General features: G+C 40.1%; 1 protein-coding gene across 1 annotated transcript in view; it reads left to right on the top strand.

Annotated features, from left to right (window-relative positions):
* Positions 1-896: 896 nt before the first annotated feature.
* nrg3a (neuregulin 3a) overlaps positions 897-20,194 on the top strand; it is a gene marked incomplete at both ends in the record, with an annotated part of 346,999 nt that continues 327,701 nt past the window's right edge. The window contains one exon of the mRNA XM_080037328.1: positions 897-1,617. Coding sequence (XP_079893454.1) covers positions 897-1,617 — 721 coding nt within the window. The remainder of the gene's footprint in view (positions 1,618-20,194) is intronic.

Here is a 20,194-nt window from a genome sequence, read left to right as displayed (position 1 = left end):
GCAAAGTGGGTTCAGATCCAAAAAGTGATATAGAAATTATTTAAAAAAATAAATCTCAAAAAGGACAGACTGATTGAAAAGCAACGTGCAACCAAGACAGCGAATAATCCAAGGACAGTGTTTGACGGACGCATAAACGACATATCTTTTTGCTCTCGCTCTGATTCAGTTACGAAAGAGACACATTATTGGAACTGGGGGGATGCTGACTCGGCTAAAGCTGTCGTAACAGGCTTTATTGGAAAATATATTTCTTTTTCTGTTGGTCCTGCACAGGGTGGGGAAGCGATAAGACCCACCCTGCAAGTTCATCTCCTCGGATTAAACAATAGTGTCCCATTGTGGATTTTATCTGAAAGGGACACACATGCATGTTATGTAGAAATAGCTGTGGATTTATGCTGCAGAGGCATCTTAACACTGAAGCTACGGATTCCTCACATGCACAATATAAAACAGATCCTTCCGATCTCACTCCTGCCTCTGTTTCTCTCTTCTTGTTAAAAGTACCTCTTCTTCACTCTGGTTTACCCTGCTGTGAACGTTCTTGAAGTTTACTGACGCTTCAGTTGGACAACGGGAGTTGTCGTGCAAGACTAAACGCGGACTAATCGGGCGATTATCTGTCTACGCCAGCTCTCTCATTGCTCACTGGGTGTCTGAGTGTGAGTGTGTGTGCTTGGGAGTTTGTGATTGATTGTGTCTGCATGTATCTCCTGCATCCATCCCCTTCTCTCTATCTTTGGATTACATATTTGTGTACCTATCACTAATCTTACAAGTCCTGTGGGGTCCTTTTGTTCCCATCCCTTTCCCTGTGTCTCTTCTCAATTTCTGGCATTGTTGGAAACTTCTCCGCCATTTGCTACTGATGCATATCATAGGTTTAACCCTCAATGAGCCATAAAGGACGGCAGGCAAGGATGAGTGAGTGTTCTGGGGCAGCTGTTTCCGGGGCGGTGATCCTGGAGGAACCTGAGGGCTCACAAGTTTCAGGAGGCCGCGGCGAGGGCCAGGCCCAAGAAGGCCGCCCTCGCTGTGCCATCTGGCCCCGCCAGCAGACATGGCTGTGTGTGGTCCCTTTACTTATTGGTTTCATTGGCCTTGGACTGAGCCTGATGCTGCTGAAATGGATTGTTGTTGGTACAGTACGGGATTACGTGCCAACAGACCTTGTGGATGCTAATCGAATAGGCCAAGATCCTATCTTCCTCTCCAAGCCAAGCGGGATTCCTAAAAATCCTGATACTACTACTACCACAACAACTACCCCTACAGTCGAGGGCGGGAACCCCACACCCAGAACTGTAACTGTTCCGAGAGGTAGAACCCGTTCCACTTCTACTACCACTACTATCAACCCTAGAGGGGGTGGAGCCTCAGGAAGCCAAGTCACTCCTCGGAATCCTGCACATCGTAATGGACGTGGACCATCGGTTTTTACTACGACTGCAGCACCCCGGACAACCTCCATAATTGGAGTTGCAAAATCTAGCTCTTCACCGTCCAATCCAACCGTTCTCCATGACTCGACACAGATGTGGACCCCGGAGCATACTACACCTGAGACGCTCTCCACCACGCTCTCCATGCGTACACACAGCCACCGCAAAACACGTGAGTCACTTTTATTTCTAAATGCTTGCAATGTGTTGTGTACATCCAGAATTTTAAGATTAATGTATTTGTTTTCTGGCTTGATATATGAATGGAGAGGGGACATGTCTTTGGTCTTTGAAGAGTCTGAAGGGATATGTTGTGAGCTGGTTTGGCTTAACAGATGGGCAAATTCATTGATTCATTTAACTGACTGACATAGTTCATTGGTTGGTTCTTTATTATTTGGACTGATATTTGAACTTCGATTTATATCTGACAATGTTGAGGTTCTAGGGTTTTGTCAAAACCATGTGGCTTGCAATTAACATGTACTTCTATCCTGTTTTGGATGCTGTATTTGATACCCTTTGAGATTTGCAGAAGAGTGGTTAATAGCATTGATTTGAACAGTTAAGCTATCTGACCCATTGTAGGACTCATTAATCAACCTGTGTGCTGTGGATGGTTAACATTTTTTGCTGCATCATGTGCTTGAGTTTTTACAATCGGTCTGGCTTAATAAACTGTTTAATTGTAATCTGTTAGTGCATGGGTACATACATTGGTTTACATCTTTGGAACAGAAAATGTGTGTATGATTTTTAGTGAATAAGGTTGTGGCTCTTTCCTTATATTTCTAAGTGCACCCTGATGTTTCATCCTTATTACAGTTTTGAGTGCAGATGGTTTGAATTATGTGAAGAAGCCTTGTTTTAAAATGGTCATGCACATCGCATTTGTTTGCTGCATTTAGTTGCTGCAATGTCTTAGCTTGAGAAGTGGTAGTATTGAGATGCTGGCAAACGGCAAACGTCCAATCGCCCTTGATTGTTATGGAACTAAATATGCTGACTACAGCCCAGATGATTATTTGTCTGATTACATTGAAAATAAGAGTGTTCTAATTAATCTTTAAATTGATGCAGATTTTTGTACTTCTATTTCTGCCCTTGACTCAAGTCATGCTATGCACACATGCTATTGACTGGTTCTGCAGCAGTTTACTCTTTCTCAGTGATCACACACGTACACTCACAGCTTCCGCTGTGATACATCTCTCTGCTCTCACAATTATGTCACATTATGTGCTGGACTTCCCCCTGCTAGTAATGGCCATGTCTCTTTTTAAGGGATATTTTATTTTTTATTTTTTAACCAGTCTGACCTCATCCTCTTTCCCTCTTCTGATGCTTCTGTCTGCTTCAGTGCAAAGGTGCGGCTGCCTCTTTTGTGTCAATGATAATGAACATGCCTCTCTGATAATTAGCAATACAGAGGATCAACAATGGGTATTGTATTACTGGGAGGTAAGGTTCATCAGTATCCCTTCATTTATTAATTAACCATGACAAAAATAATGTCATTCCTCTGGCAAGTGCTCATGGAAAACCATTAGGCTTAGTTGATCAATATCCAAAGGAAAATGTCACTAGCGTATTTTCCGCACTGTAAACCGCACTGGACTATAAGCCGCAGGTGTTATAATGTTTAATTACCATATGTAAGAGTTTGTGCACAGAGGGGATTGTCGGGAAAGAGATGGCTGCTTGAGGAAGCTCCCATTTATCAACATTTCAACAAACAAGTTGCATATTTGCATAACGTACGTAAGTGTTACCATTTAGTGCAATAGTAGCTAGGGATGGGCACGAGTGTTTTCGCTACTCGTGTGATCGCTTGCATTCCTCGATGATCAATCGATTCCTTGTTAAACTTTTTTCTATTTTTAGAACACAACGCATCTGTCTACAGATCAACGGTTGACCGCAATAAAGCGCTCAATGCTTATGTCAGACAGTCACAGTTGCCATATGATATTAAGGATTTTTTTCCACAAGTTTAAAAAACACTTTTTCCTCACTGAAAGTTTTTAAATAGTCGGGCCACAATTTCAACCGATCGAGTAGGTCTGCGATGGGGAGAAAAAAAGAGAAAAAAAGCATGGGCTGTAGTTGTAACAAAAAAAAAATAGCCTAAGTCACCATTTAAAATAAGAAGGGCAGCAGATAATATAAAATTATTGTCCTACAATTTAAATACATATAAATAACTCACCAAAGCAGATAGTTGTAGACCTATATCCAACCGCGTAATGCTCACTCCGTGTCTGTGAATAATTACCGCGACTATTTCCTCATTAACGGAACGTTACACCGGTCGGTTTTTTAATCTTATCCCCATATTCCCTATTGAAGGCTTCTTAACTGTTGTTGGCTCGGAGCGAATGTGCCTGAAGTAAGCCTTGCTTCTTCTTTTCTTTCCAAGCGGAGAGCACCTTGCATGCTCACCTGGAGTCTACTCATTACTAACTGAGAGTAACAGGTGTCGTCTCCCCTTTTTATAAATGTAACTTTATCATCTGCTTTGAAATAATTGGACAGTTGTATTCCTGAAAATGTTCTGGAGAAGAAAGGAGAGACCATGTTCAGCTCTGCGGTGCTGTGGAGAACACAGGCTGCTCTGCGGTGGCACGGAGGTGGCAGTTATTTGCAGTTGATGTTTGACACAACGCTCAGTTTATTGCACTTGCATCAACATATTTAATTTTGTTAAACTTTATTTTATCCGTGTTGTGCCTTTTTGTACACGTATATAACATTTCAAAATAGGGGCGGCCGCGGCCCGCCGGCCTAAAGGCTACAGACACTAAAAAAAAAAAAAAAAGATTTTCCTCATCCACCAATCGAGTTCATTTGAAACGAGGAGTACTCGATTACTAAGGCCCTTCCCTAGTAGCTACAGAACATACTGTGCTGTGTAATAACAGGGTCGAAAAATGGGGAAAAAGTCGCGGTTTATAGTCCGAAAATTACGGTACTTCTTTGGCTCGGTTCGATAAGACAATTGTGCCACTACAGAATAGCCGACTGGTTTGATAATCCTTAACACCCTCACCCCCACCCCTTATTTTTTACCACAAACATTTTGCTCTGATTTGAAAAGGCCATCAGATTTCACATAATCTATCCATTATGTGTACGTTAATACTGAATTACCAGTGTTCACTGATTTGTGCTGAGAAGTATTCTATTCATTTAAGTATAGAGTATCTATGTACTGTTATTAATGCTGTTTTTAGGCCACACAATCGAGATGCTATATGCTTTGTGCTATATAGTTCCTGAAGTGGGATGAGTCATACTGTACTTTTTCCAGTTGTCTTTAAAGATATCTGTGAAACATAGGAGGCTCCCAGATAATTTAGTGATATTAAATGGTGCAAACCTTATTTTGTATGGCAGATGGCTGCACATGCTATCAATGAACCTCAACCATCTATTGCTATGGAGAAGGGGTCTGTAATCGATGCAAATCTCAGCTAGGAGCAAAACAACATGCTACAGTATGCATAGCAAATGGTATTCAAATGTCATCTATAATCCCTAATTATATTCATGTAGGTTAACTGTTTGTCAACTGCTCTATACAAAGCATATTCTGTAGCTTGGTGATTGCATGCTTCTTACACAATGAACCTTGGGAGATGTTACTGAGCTCTCTTCTTAAGATTATTACCTTTTACTTTTTGTATTGAAGAAGCACATTGCACTCACCGGCCACTGTATTAGGTACACCTGTTCAATGGCTTATAAAAACAAAAAGCTAATCACATGGCAGCAATTTAATGCATTTATGCATTTAGACGTGGTCAAGACAATGTACTTAAATCAAACCGAGCATCAGAATGGGGAAGAAAGGGGGTTTAAGTGACTTTGAACGTGTCATGGTTGATGGTGCACGGCAGGATGGATCCATACTTTCATGTTGTTTACTCCAAATTCTGAACCTGCCATCTGAATGTTGCAACTGAAATCAAGACTCATTAGACCAGGCATGATTTTTCAATCTTCTTTTGTCCAATATTGGTGATTCTGTGAGAATTGTAGCCTCATTTTCCTGTTTTTAGCTGACAGGAGTGGCACCCGGTGGGGTCTTCTGTAGCTGTAGCCCATCTGATTCAAGGTTGGTCGTGTTTTGCGTTCAGAAATGGTATTCTGCATACCCTGGTTGTAACGAATGGTTATTTTTTGTTACTGTTGCCTTTCTATCATCTCAAACCAGTATGCCCATCCTCCACTGACCTCTGACTTCAACAAGGCATTTTATGTCCACACAAATGCCACTCACTAGATATTTTTTCTTTTTCGGACCATTCTCTGTAAACCCTAGAGATGGTTTGGAGTGAAAATCCGAGTAGATCCGCAGTTTCTGAAATACTCCATACCAGCCCTCTTCAAAGTCAATTAAAACCTCTTTCTTCCCCATTCTGTTGCTCGGTTTCAACCTCAATACGTTGTCCCGTCCAGGTCTACATGCTCAAATGCATTGTGTTGCTGACATGTGATTGGCTGATTTGTTATATTTGTTAACAAGAAAATGAACCGCTGTACCTAATAAAATGGCCGGTGAGTGTATATTCTGTTGTCCGATGACTCAACCTCTTGATAGCCATCCAAGCAGATGTGTTCCGAATGCAAGTCAGCTGTTAGTTTATATGCAGAAAAAATGCTTGGGATAGATGATAGAAAGCCAAGTGACCTCTGCACTGCGGGGCAAAATGTCAGCTGATGCCTCTGTGATAATATCACTTGGATCAGTCGAAATGGAAAGCGACTTAAGATGAATGACGACATTGTTATGTTGGTTCTACAATAAGCAGATAATCTCAAATACAAAGTTATTGAAATAGGACAAGCATGTATGGATAATACAAATGAAAATATCTATCTTTAGTAAATCAAACTAGATGAGTCAATACAGGAATGAGTAAATCCTATGAATATTCTTATAATGATGAGAAGGCAGTAGGTTTTGACCCAATTAACAAATAAGGGAGGGAAAAAAAAGAAGCTGAGATGGTCAGTAGATCCTGATCTGTATAGATTGTAGCAGGATGGTGAGGGTCCGAGCTTTCAGGAGATGTTTTGGTGCAGCGTGAGGTCTTTGTATCCGTGCTGAGCCACTCAGTTGGATTAGGTTCCATTCAGCCGGTGGCCCTGAAAGCTAAATCCAGATTGCCAGCCCACCACAATGACTGCAGAAGCAACATAATGACATCAGTCCACCTATCAGTTGCTCACACTCTACATGGGTTTACAGACAGCCTGACTGCTGAAGGATGTTTGATAGATAGTCTGTGGCAGGAGGTTTTTCAATAAAATATGTTTAAGTGACATGTTTAAAGGGAACATTCTCTCTCAGCTGTGTTTCAGGATCCCTCGTGGGTAGGCTGAAGAGAGCCTGAGTAAATGGTTTGCAAATATCCCATATAAGTGGTGATTATTGCTCATTTTAAAGTATAGTGCAGGCACGTTGTATCTTTTCTTAATGCCTATTGCATATCATGCTGAGTCATTTACTTGTATTCAAATTCAAAATGCTGTGGGAAAAAAAGATACTATCTAAACATGTAGATCAAACAAAAATATGTTCTTTGTTGATATAAGTTTATGGCTCATTATCTGCAGAAAAAGGATTTTGGTGCTGATATTAGTCCAAAAATGGCTTGACCCAGTAGACATGGTGCATCTGGAAACTGAAACATTCTGAAAAGTTGTTGGTTACAGCAATGTGTTACTTTATACTATGTACCTTGCAATGTGTTATGAGACACCATATTATGCATTACTAACGAAAGCCTTTAATGAGAGAACCCCCCCCCCCCCAAATGAACCAAAATGAACTTTCCTCACTGCTCACTGCTGGCTAACACAGAAGGCAACATTGGTAAATGTTTGTGCTGCGCTAATCATCTCACATGGAGAGATTTTAGGTTTAAAAGCAGAATTTAAGGTTTTAAACAAGATTGTACAACTCACAATCTTTACTCTTAGATTTGTTATCTGTGAGCTGCTTAGAAACAAGTTCCCTATGGGGTCTGTCTATGTACGCATGTGTGTTTTGTTTTGTGTGTCTGTGCACTCTTCACGTTCACATGCATTTGCACAGCAGCTTGTGTCTACGTGTGTCTGCATGTATTCAGTGTGTGTAACTCAGCTGTGACCTTTAACATAATTGAGTGCTGAAATCAGCACCATCCTTGAAGTCTGATTGTTTCTACTTGCAGCTGATAGATAATTTAAGGATATAGTAATGAAAGCTTTTGGTAGAAGTAATATGAGAAATAAATGGTGAGTGAAAAAAGATTTTTCGCACTTGAGACGCACACTCTGCGTGTTGTGTTTTACCCGGATGATTCTGTTGTTAAATTTTGTTTGGGATTATGCGCTATTAACAATCAATACATCAAACAATAATCAAACTAAGCCAAAACGAGCGCAACACATCGCTTCACAAATATATATAGTATGTAATTTAATTTTAAAATATCTCCCTATAAAGTTAACTACAGTATAAATATTATGTTTTCTGCATTATTATTGCATCTTTCATATTATTACAGGATATTATGTGCTAACATAAAAGTGGTTTATTATTTACCTTTTAGTTGATCAAGTTATGTTAAAGCTTCATAACAGACTGAATTACTTTTTAAAAGAGTATTCTTCCAATTTCTGTGACCCATTTCAAGGGACTTGTAAACAAAATGCCTTGTATGTTTGTCTTTGTTCCCGTATCTTAATTATACATGCTTCTGCATTCCTCATATTCGGCTCAATTACACTGCACACATAACAAGACACAACACAATCTTAAGAGCAATGGATGTTTTTTTTGTATTCACTCCAGTCATTTTATCTGCGATGCAGTTGCTGAGACTGCTGTTACTGACCACTAATCTAACGCATCATCCCGATTGGACTTGTAATTTGGTAGGCTTTGCCTTGAGTATAAAGCTTAACGTCGCTTTGATTCTTTCTGATGAAATGTCTTGCAGTGGGAAGAGCGATAAAATATTGATGACCCGAAAAAGAAACATGTTCAATATGTAGAGAAAAGTATTAATAATTAAAGATGGTCCTTTGACAAATTATCTCACGTTGAGTAATTCCCCACACTTGCACACTTCTTCAGTGACTTTAGGTGTTGAGGGTGTCTGCAGTCCCCGCGCTAAGGTAGGTCATTTTAGGTTTCAAAAATAAGGTTTTTCTTTAAGGAAATTGCTTCATTATCCCCATCTGCCTCTTCTCTCTCACTCACCCTTTCCTACTTTCCCTTCCCTTCATAGCACATCCATCAGCCCCTTCCAGATGATGATGAAGTATAATCTGGTTTAATTCTGCCACTAACTTCAGAGGGGCTTTTAATAATGAATTTGGTTTTAAGCAACATTGATTAGATGAGTCTTTTTCAAATTTATTGGAGCCAGTGGCAGGAAATGGTAGCGGCTGACGAGGTGTTTGAGAATTTAATTATTTTTCTGGGGATTCACCTGCCCTGGGTTGGCTCTCCAGAGGAAACTGCCGCCTACCAGCTTACTGCTCCAATGTCCCCTTCTATTTCAATGCAATGCTTGACTCTGAATGCTGATGAGAATTGCGGTGCTAATTTCATGTTAAGACCATAGGGGGTTAAGTTCAAACCAATATGGCAATCTGGGCTTTCTTTTGTATTCATTGGTGGAATTGGAATAGTATTGTTCTCCCGTATTTCCTGTGTTAATTGCTTTAAATATTCACTGCTTTACTAATTTTTGCATTTTTCAGAACGTTTTCAGGCATCAAATAAGAAATCCATAATTTACTCTGTATTCATTTGAGATAAAGGTTTTATTTTTGTGAGTGGGTCCATTTTTATCAAGAAGGGGCAATATCATTAAATAGCATGAAACTAATATTTTTCTAAATATTTATATGTAGCACACATGTATTTCTGTGGGTGAGTGAGAGGTCTTCAAGAGGCAGTTAACTACACCATCCTCTCCCACAGCCCAACTAATTCTCTCATTAAATCTGTCAGTTGGCCTATAGCAGCAAACCGTTAAACACAAGTAAGACAAATAAATATCAGAATTTTATGAGTTCAACCTTGATAGCCAACAGTATACTGCAACAGCTTGTTTCAGTGTTCAGCTGTGGATGCAACACAAGTAAATGAAAACATAGCTTGTTTGTTCAAATGCATATGATTCCCAGATGATGCAGATGATTGAGCTCTTGTAGCGCTTCTAATTTTGACACCCAGGACTGAGTTATCATAACCTTCTCCTCCCAACATTTGGCACATGTCTTCTCCTTCCTTTAACAAGCAGTTATCAACATTAAGAGACTTTAGTTGAGAAGTGCCACAAGTTGTTATTTTGTTGTGTTGTCCAGTCATGTGACACATTCTGGGCGAGATGTGCAGAAGCTGAATCCAAACTGAAGGCCTATATCTAAAAAATAAAGCAAATATATTCAAAAATTGTTTTAAAACGTATAGTTCTTAGTGGGAAATTTGAAGTGTATAAGCAAATGTTTACTTGATTACGGAATAACTTTAAAGGAAGTATACTTACGTTAACAAACAAGCCATAAGTGGAAGGCAGGGGAGGGGTTGTTGCTGTTATATATTTATTAATATTTTGTACTGGTATTCTTATTCATCTTATTTTTTGTATTGTTTTTTAAAAAAAGTACTGAACATCTGCACCTTAATTGTGTGACAAATAAAGCTTGTATGTGAAGTGCTTTGTAGTTGGTCATTGGACATTCTGCCCTCTAGTAATATACCATGCAGAAATTGTCAAGTGACATATGTAGACCGGAAGTTTAGGTCCTATAAGCCAAGTCATACAGTTTGACCTCTCCCAGTTTTTATGCTTCAGGCATAAAATATTCACCATTGAAGTATAGGTCTGAAGAAAAGCCTCCCCCGTCAGCCTCCTGCTCATTATGCTGCTGACACCTGACAGTGAACAATGCTATTAGCGAAGATAAAAATGCTTAAACATCGATTGTTTAACCTCTGTGTACACATAGCCATAGCAGTGAGCCCAGTAATTCAGGCCTGAACCAGTTCTAGTTCGATATGATTTCTTTCAATGGCTGAGCTGTATGATTGAATTCCCCCCTCCCCCCCCCGCCCCATTCAGACGCCACCTCCGCCCATTCTTTCCCCTCTCATGTCTCCCACTGTGCCTGTCTGTCTCTCAAGGTCAGCCGTCTGATTCTTATTTCCGATACTCCTGCTGCTGATAGTGACTGGACTATGTGGTTAGTCATTAAGAGGGGGTTCATACAAGGGTTAACGTTGGTTATCTTTTCTACCAAAATAAACAGTTGAATATTTATTAATTCAAAAGAAATTTGAAATCTACCCCCTGCCCTCCTCCCCCCTGTTCGGTGATTGCAGTGGTTGCCATTGAACCTGCGCGCACTCGTGTGATGTAAAGTCACATGTGCATTGGGTTCTTTTTGATGTTTACGTGAATTTTCTGACTATGATTTGACTGTTATCCTTTTTAATATTTCCATCTCTGTTGATTTGGTAACACCTGCGTTTGCCGGTGCTAATGGCAAGCGCATCTTTATAAACACAATTACCAGATGTAGCAGCCAATAATGTAATAACCTTAATTTATGAGGTTGACTGAAACCTTAGTAGGTTTTTGGTTATTGTTTTGCTTAATATTTGGGGGTAGAAACAACTGAGAAATGCTCGGCCTAAAATATCAAAAAAGGGGCCAACATTTTTAAAGACTCAATAATTATGATGCTTTCCTCCAGCCACCAGTAACCATATAGGTGTTTTAACTCTAATATGTGTTTAAATGATTGTTTGCAATGAGGGCCTGACTAAAGAGCACCTCAAAAGCCAGTCTAATAAATCGGTTTTCCTGGCCATAAGTTTGACATCAGCAAGCAAGAGACCCTCCCTCATGGTTAGTTATAGATAATGATTAATTGTAGATGTGTCAGTGTCTGGTGGCATATTTTTCTATGCACATGGTTTGAGTCTCCTCAGCCATCCTCTGCCCTGTAGGAGAGAGATATTGATCTAAGTGTGACTGTATTGTGCTCTTTTGCCACTCAGCAGTTTAGCAGGCGGCCCTGTGTGTGTGAGTGAGTGAGCGGGCCCTGCATATGGGCGTGGGTTCTGATTATCCCAAGCTCGCTGCATTTTTGCTGCGGTTATTTTTAGCTTCAAAGATTTTTGCCAGTTTCTCTCTGGGAGGCTGCGTGGAGCTGGCATTTTTCTGGTGGAGGCCTTGCAGCTGACAGCGCTGGAGGAAATAGAGCAAAGATGCACAGAGGAGAGAGTCGAGACGGGGACTTGAGTGTCTGTGCAAAAATGGTTTTATTTTAGAAACACTGCAGTTAAGGAGGATTTAGGATGTTAAGCATACTGCAACAAAAAAAAGATTTCCTGTGTTAAGTTTGTTTATTTTGAGGATGCTGTCCTATTATGCAAAGTAACAGCAAACAGAGGCTACAGTGATGTTTGTCTGAAGATGAAGGATTTTTCAGGAAGTCAGAGCTGTTACCGCATAAGAGATCTCTGAGAAAACAGGAAGCTATCCAGAAGCACACTTTCACCTCAAAGGGAAAATAGTCACAGACTTCAATCACACACACCTTCATGAACACACATTCCCCTTTTCCACCAACATGAACCAGGTTTTAGTTCCAGGATGGTGTTAGAGCCTGTTCGCAGTGGGTTAAATGTGCAAAGCTCTTCAGAACCAATTTTACTTTTCCATGGGCTAAAAACCTATGTCATGACATCACTGAATGTGTAGGTTTGTGTATGTTTATGTATGTTTACCGCTCCAGTCTCCCAGGTAATGCTAGTGCTAACTTCAAGCCCAGCAAAAGCGACTCCTGACCGAAGCAGTTCAAGCACAGCAATGAATTTGCTCCGCTCTGGAACAAATGAAAAGCAAGGACTGTTTCACGAGTCGGCACCGGCTCAGAACCAGCACCCAAACTGCCTCGGGTGAAAAGGGTTATCGGAGACTGCTAGGCTTGGTGTCATATGCTAGTTACTGGTTCCCTCAGCTCTGTCCTTGGGGCAGATGATTGTCATTTATCTTTGAGAGCCTGACAGAGAGCATGTGTTTATGTATCTGTCTAGACAGTAGCACTAGATTCAGTAAGACCTGCTATTTATTATTCTCTCACCATGTATGTCACCATACAGTAGTATGTCGGTCTTGCCATGTTTTGTCTTTTTTCCCCAGTGTGTACCTTGTTTGAGTTGAAGGTAAAACATATTTTAATCAAATTATCTGGCAGTTAGGTAGAGTAATCTTCTAATCTTGATACTAGTGTAAAAAGCTTAGCTCATGTTCCAAAGCCCATGGGGGAAAATTCATATTGTTACTTTCGTCCAACAAACAGCTCACAATCCAAGCTTATTCGACTTGAAAAGACATAGAACAGGGAAAAGCAGAACATACTCTCATTCCTTCAAGCTTGAACCAAAAATATCCTCCTGCAGTTTCCTGTGTCAGATGACTTTCAACGTTTAAAATTGTTTTCTGTCAATCAAATAATCTTTCCCGCACCAGTGTTCTTCATCACTCCCCACCTGCTCTATCCAGCACTATCGCTTGCTTTTTTCTCTCTTTTACCTCGGGACATTTCTGAAAGCTATCTCAGAGAGACTCTCTGTGACACGCCTGGTGATCTGTTGAGTTGTCTGTCTGCACAAGTGGTCCTTGAAAGACACAAAGATCTACCGACGACAGGTGGGCTCCCTTTTGATTTTCGATTCTCCGGGCAGTACGAGTCAGTATATCGGAGGGACAAAGGGATAATCCAGCCACCCTATAAGCAATGTGGTGTGTTTAGGAAAGAGCAAAGGGAAAGAACAAAGATGGAGACGGGGAAGTAAAAACAGAAAAACAGGACTGAAATTCAACAAAGGTTCAGGAAGAGAACTAGCTGGAGAAATATTTCCAAGTAGCAAACAGTGAGCTCTCCCCTTCATTCATCTTCCCCTCTCTGCCCACTCAGTTCATTTACATTTACATTACACCCAGCTGGAGTTGATTTGGTGGCGAGTGATGGATGGTGAGGTTCTGATGCTGTTTATAGAAATGGGCTCAGGGGGGTTAGCAGTGTCAGCTTTTTGAAAGGTGGCGAGCACAGTCTGATACGATATGGTTTGCTCGTTAGCAACTAAACTGATAGCTACAGTGGTGGAAAAACCTATTTACGGAAAAGTAGGCTTAGGTCTGTTGGTTGTCATGGTAACTAGCTATTAAACCTGTGTGTGTTTAAAATCAGATGGCCATTAATGCTAAGAAACTGTCATCTCCCTTAGAATCATTGCTCGTACAAATTTAACACTTTGTTAATTGACAGTATGGTTCACGTTGTATCATTGAAACAAGGTGTACTTGTTATTGTACTTTGTGTATGGTTTCCAACAACCATATCTACTGTAGTTGTGGTTGGTTTGCTTTTAAGCGACAATCATTTGTGTGTTTTTTTTTGGTTATTTTTACACCAACAGAATTGCAGCTAAAACAAATAAAATGGTAGTGGTCATTCTTAAGTGCTCGCATATCCCACACAACTGCAGCTATTACTGAGCTTGTAACATTTGACATGTTTTTTTTTGTCTCTGCCTAAAGCATACACAATGCACATGAAAACTCACCCTCACACATACACATGCACAGGGTGTTGTATACATTTCTATATGCCTCTGGTATATGGAAATATACCAGAGCGGAAGATGTGATGTGACATTGTTCTATAGAGAGTGGAAGAATGTGTTAGATGAAGTGTGAATGTGTATGACTGCTGTATGTTTGAGGTGTTGATCGGAGGGACCTTAGGCGCTGAATGGCAGCCACGCTTCCGTCAGTCTGCCCCAGGGCAGCTGTGGCTACTATCGTAGTTTACCACCACCAGTATGACTTTGTGTGAATGAATGGAACCTGGAACCCTGTAAAGCGCTTTAAGTGCCTTGAAAAGCGATATATAAATCCAATCCATTATTATTATTATTCATTATCATGAAGGAAACCATAGAAACAAAGAGGCAAGGAAGCGTTATAGTCCATTATTCAGTACACAAGCATGATGTGCATTCACCCCCACAACCTTTCATCCTGCCTTTCTGTGTATGGCACACTGCTTCTAATGGTGCCTTGTGTTTTCGGCAATGCATTATCATCCCATTTGAATGTAATTCTCACACTGTTGGTGCACGATCATGGGATGATGCTGGTCAATGCAAGCCTACATGAAAAGCGTTAACACAGTTCACAGCACTTTATCCTGGCTACCCAACTGTGAGTCCTTCTGTATGTGTAGTATATGCATTGTGCATGAAAAGACGCAACGCTGCAACATATGACTGGTGTTTGTTTCCTTTTCTTCCGGTGCACCCTGCATCTATATGATCACAGAGGTCATGGTCAGCTGACATGTGAGCCAGGGATAGCAAAGCATGAAAGGAAGAGCTCATGATTTTGCTGCCTGAAGTGATGAAGTACTTCAACTCAAGGCAGGTCAACTTTTATTTATGTGGGCAAATATCATTAATAGCAATATGCCTCAGGAGGCTTGATAATCTTTACAGCTTATGCCACCATATGTCCTCATACCCTCGATTCAGATACAGAAAAGAAAACACTCTGACAATGGGCAATATGGCAGAAAAGCCTCTGGGAGAGCAAAATGAGGGGGAGAAAAATAAAAAAATATATAGTGTGTGTAAACAAGTTCCAAGCTTCAATGGACGCCCCAAAATTGCAGAACATTTTAATTGTCGTCAGCATAATTTTTTTTATTAGACAAATATTCAGGAATATTTAATTTTTTATCGTCTCAGAAGCTTATTTTTTTGTCTCTAGTTTAGACATTTACTTCCTTCCTGGAGATGAACACGTCAGCCTCATGAGCTGTCAACACGCCATCCGCCACTTGTCAGCAGTGACTGATGTCCTATACACCGAACACACTCTCTCTCTCTGGTTCTCACTGTTTCACAAATCACAAGCACAAACTAACTGCGACAGACATGCAAACCGCCTGCATGCATACACTAGTACACAGCCTAGCCTCCCACACACACACACACACACACACACACACACACACACACACACACACACACACACACACACACACACACACACACACACACACACACACACACACACACACACACACACACACACACACAGCTGGGGCGTCACTCTCCCTGGCACTGCGCCCTGAGAGGAACACTGAGAGGAAGATGGACAGGCAGGAGCTGTCAGTGGAGACACAGGGACACGGCGTGGGCTTCTTGCTTCAAATAATGAACCACATGTGAGGCGTCAACTCAGCTCTAATTAGATCAGATGATAATTATCTCAGCGAAAGTCACTCCAGCTAATCAGGGTGTGAACTGCTGGTCGGGCTAGAGGGAACATTGAATAAGTGAGAGGCAGAGATTGCTTGTTTTGTGGAGTGAAGTACATGTCTTATCTACCCCAGGTTTTTTCTCTTAAAATAAATATTTAATTTTACAAGAATTGACTAGTAAACTTCCCCGCTATAGTATATCCACAATCTGTTTTACAGTATTTCCCATATGAATACCCCTGTGTTTTACTGATGTTGCACAGAGCAGCGATCCAACTTTTTACGGTACATGAATGTTGTTCTGTTGAAACACGTGCCATCCTAGGAGATAAACTGAACATAGAAAATGATGCATGTCACGTGTGAAATCAGCATGTGTGTTTTAGCGATACGATGACAGTATTCTAGGAACATACAAATGCAATGTTCCTGATTACCTAAACATTGAATGTAAAAGGAAGTAAAACAAATCTCTAAAGGCTTAGATTAAAAATATTTTATTACAGTGGTAATACTATTTAAAAAGAAAAGTCTTCATGAGTCACCTCAGTGTTTAAAAGCTGCATGAACGCCAGTGATGCACTTTTAATGTATTTCCGCTCAGGCAGGGGGCAGCAGTTGAGTAGGAGGTCCCTAAAGTGGACAAGAGTCACATTGGTGTTTCCACTACCAAATGAATGCGGACACATCGGACACAAGCGACGTAAACCACCTCCGAATGTGGTTTTTGTGATCCGATCTCAATGCGTCTTGAGAGTGTTTTCACCTGTAGTTAAAGATTTATTCATGTGATCCGATTACAAAAGTCAGATGTTAATGCCAAGTGGAAACGGGGTCACAGTCGCCCCAAGTCGTATGTGTAAGCTGTTATGTATTATATATTATCCATGTGCAAGTACATTAAATAAACCTACTCATGCGCCTTTTCAAAGTTCCACAGCCAGACCACAACATTAATATTACATATCTCTCTTCTGCACAGTGTGACACAATAGGCCTTTACGTTGAATTAAATGTACTGTGAAAATGTGCAGTGAGGTCGTGTTTGAGTAAAGAACATACAAAAAACCTTCCCACTCATTTATAAAGAGGTTCATTCTGCATGCTGACATTTGAACCATTACAGGGATCTCACTGGGGAATTGACTTTAGAGTGTTGTTTGTTGTATTACCAACATTCTTAATAAAAAAATCAGCTGAAACATAACCCCAAATAATTTTTTTTAAATGCGTGGAATTTTACATTTTGTTATGTCTGAATGCAACTTTAGTTTTTTCTTGAATAGGTGAAAGTGTTTCACTGCTATTCATACGTGATATATTATACAGTATACTGTAAATCTTATATGTGTCTGTAGGTGAAACAAGGATTGTTGCTTTAAGTATGTTTGTATATGAACTGGCCATAATCATCCCATGAAATGTCATCAGGTGTCAGAACGATGAGATTTGGTCCAGTATTATGGTCTTAAAACGTTTACCGGCTCACTTGAACAGACGTCACACTGCATAGAGATACCATTAACCTCCTAAACAGGGCTTCAATGGGATTAATGTGACTTCACTACCGACCAAGCTCTCTCTCTCTCCCTTAGCTCTTATTGACAACTAAACTCACCATTAAGCCTCCCCACTAGTTATTCTTGTGAGAAGTACAATAGTATGCTACAGTTCACTGTCACAAATGGCTTTCCACTACCTCAGCACTGTCACTCTGCACCGTAATCTACTTCACCTACATAATGTCAAATGGCTAAAATAGTTGATGCACAAGCAATGCAAACCCCTTGTAGTATACACTATGTATTACCTTTTTTCGGAAATATTTCATACATTGCTGATTGTTTCTTTGCTATATCTTTGAAATATTTTTTTTTCTTTTACAATTTAATATTCCATAAATGCAAAAAAAAAAAAATGCAAAAATGTTTGATTGCCCAAAAATCAATATTTTGACTCCCCAAGAAAAAAATATTCTGCCAGGTCCCCTTTGACCCGCATTGTGAATAAAAGGGTTTAGAGTAGCACCCTCACCTAAGGAAGAAAATGCTCATAATTCACACAGGAAGACCTAAAAAGTGACACTTTAAGAACTTGCCATGGCTTATATACTGTATGGAATGTAATATTGGTCTTTTTGAGGCTTCCCTTATTCAATAGACACCTACCGCCATTGCAGTAGGTTTCACATTTACTCAACACCATAGGTTAGCACGATGCTGATTATGTAAAGGAGTAAAATCTTCTTGTATAAAACTATCAGATTCACTTCTATAAATTGCACCCTTACAAAATATAATCTACAAATACATTGTTGTTCATTGAGGCACTTCTGTCAGTTATACAATTCTCAGTTAAATGTCAAAAGGTGGCGTACAATTGGTGTCCTTGTTAGTATACCACAAACAAATGTGTCCCATTTTACCACAGATATGCATGTAATTTGAAACAGCAGGCTTTTTGGCATGGATGTAAAACTCACATAAACCTAATTGTTACTGTTCGGGGAAATGGCTTTAATTGTCTCTCATTTGAAAAGGAAAAATGAACGCAGCAGGTCTGTGATAGGGAACAATCATATGACACATTTTTTGTTTCTTGCTAATATGAAATCAAACTTTTAATGCTCAGAACAATACGATAATACATGAAACTAACTTTAAAATATTTTCTTAACAACTTCGCCAGCTGAGCTCACTAAAAAGCCATCTACTAAACACATTCTGCGCTATGTACTATATGGTGTGATGATGATGGTAACTTTGTACTGACCTCAAGGCATTTTTTCTAAAAAAAAATGAAAAGGAAGATCAACTGGATGGGCAAACGACAAAGGCATTGTCTGCATGGTTTGCCCAGGAATGGTCACTTATAATTGGATGCTAGTAGTTTAGATGTAGTATGTTGTTTTTAGATAATAGTTCAGGCATATTTTTCTGTGTACAATCAGAGCTGCATTAAAGGTCCCATATTATACACTTTTCGGTTCTATTATACACCATATTATATGGTCTTAGTGGTCCCTAATAAGTTTTTCTTTAATTGTTTGCTGAAAAAAACTTTCAGATAATTTATTGTACTATGCTGATGTTCAGCTAATCTCACAATGGCCTATTTTTTTAAAAGAGCTGCAGCTCCCCTCGTAAATATACAATCTTTGAGCTCCCCCCGCCCCCTGTCCGGAAGCGAAGCCAGATACGCCTCGCCCTCTGTCTGTCAGAGCCGTGGACCAATAAGAAATAGGGGTGTGGGCTGCACAGTGGAAGCTTCTGGCTTTCCAGTTTTTGAGGTCAGAAACAAGGATAATTCTGACTGGAGTATATTGGGGGGGAGGGGTGGGGGTTTCAGAAAGGGGTAGAGTGAGAAAAGGAGAGATTGTTATTTTTTAAAATATTTTGGCAGTCTTTAGGCACACCGTGGACCCATGGATATGTTAGAACACATTTAAAAAGTGCATTTAGCATAATATGTGACCTTTAAGATCTATTCTTCCCTGCGTCCAGTCATTAGCCCTTTCTTTTATTTTCAGTCTCTTTCATCTGCCATTAGAAATAAGGGTGTATGCCGTCTTGCCTCTGGAACTTTTTCTCTCACACTCATTAGTGCAAGATACCCCCTGGGCAACGGACGTCCAAACAACCATTAACCTTTGCAGCAATGTGTTTTCCCTCCCCTTATTCTTCCTTGCTCTTTTCTGTCTTTCTCTTTGCTTGCTCAGAGTTGAATTCACTGGATATCCCTCCTTCCCAATCTACTGTCCACATCCAGTTGGCACCAGATAGAATCATTTGGGGGATTTGGGGCAGCAGCTGTGTTGATGTATGGCCTGCATGTGAGCACTGCTCCCAACTGTGTGAGTTAGTGTTTCTTTGCGACAGAGAAGTACGTTTTGTTATAACCTCTGTGGCTCGTGCTTTAATAAACAATGAGTTTACTGTGATTTATATAGACGTACAGGTGTGTGTGTGTGTGTGTGAGGGATAGGGTTTCCTCTGTGTAAAAAATATAAGAAAGCAATGAGAAAGCTAAAGAGAAAGGTGTCAATCTGTGTGTTGCATTTTATTTCATTAATATTTATTCTAAAACTCTATCTTTCCAGTTTTTTTGAGATATGTGGACAAGTATTCTATGAGACAGTTATTACTTGTTTGTTTTTTTTATCCCTGCAGGATGCCTTGGCACCTGGTTGGTTTTCTGTATACAATTAATTGACTACATTTGGTACACAGCAGTGAAAGACATAGCCCTCAAGTTTGACCAACGCTTACAAAACAGTAATTTCTGTAGGGTTTTTGGTTAGGCATTTTGAAAAGCCTTTTGGTATATGGGGAAAAAAGGGGATGACCCTCAGTTAGATATATTCTGTTTTTAAGCCCTAGGTGGATTATAAGCAGCACTACAATGAG

The sequence above is a fragment of the Ammodytes marinus genome, assembly GCF_949987685.1.
Source record: "Ammodytes marinus genome assembly, chromosome: 11".
Lineage (NCBI taxonomy): Eukaryota > Metazoa > Chordata > Actinopteri > Uranoscopiformes > Ammodytidae > Ammodytes > Ammodytes marinus.
Note: the sequence above shows the minus strand (reverse complement) of the source record. Positions and strands in the feature narration are given on the sequence as shown.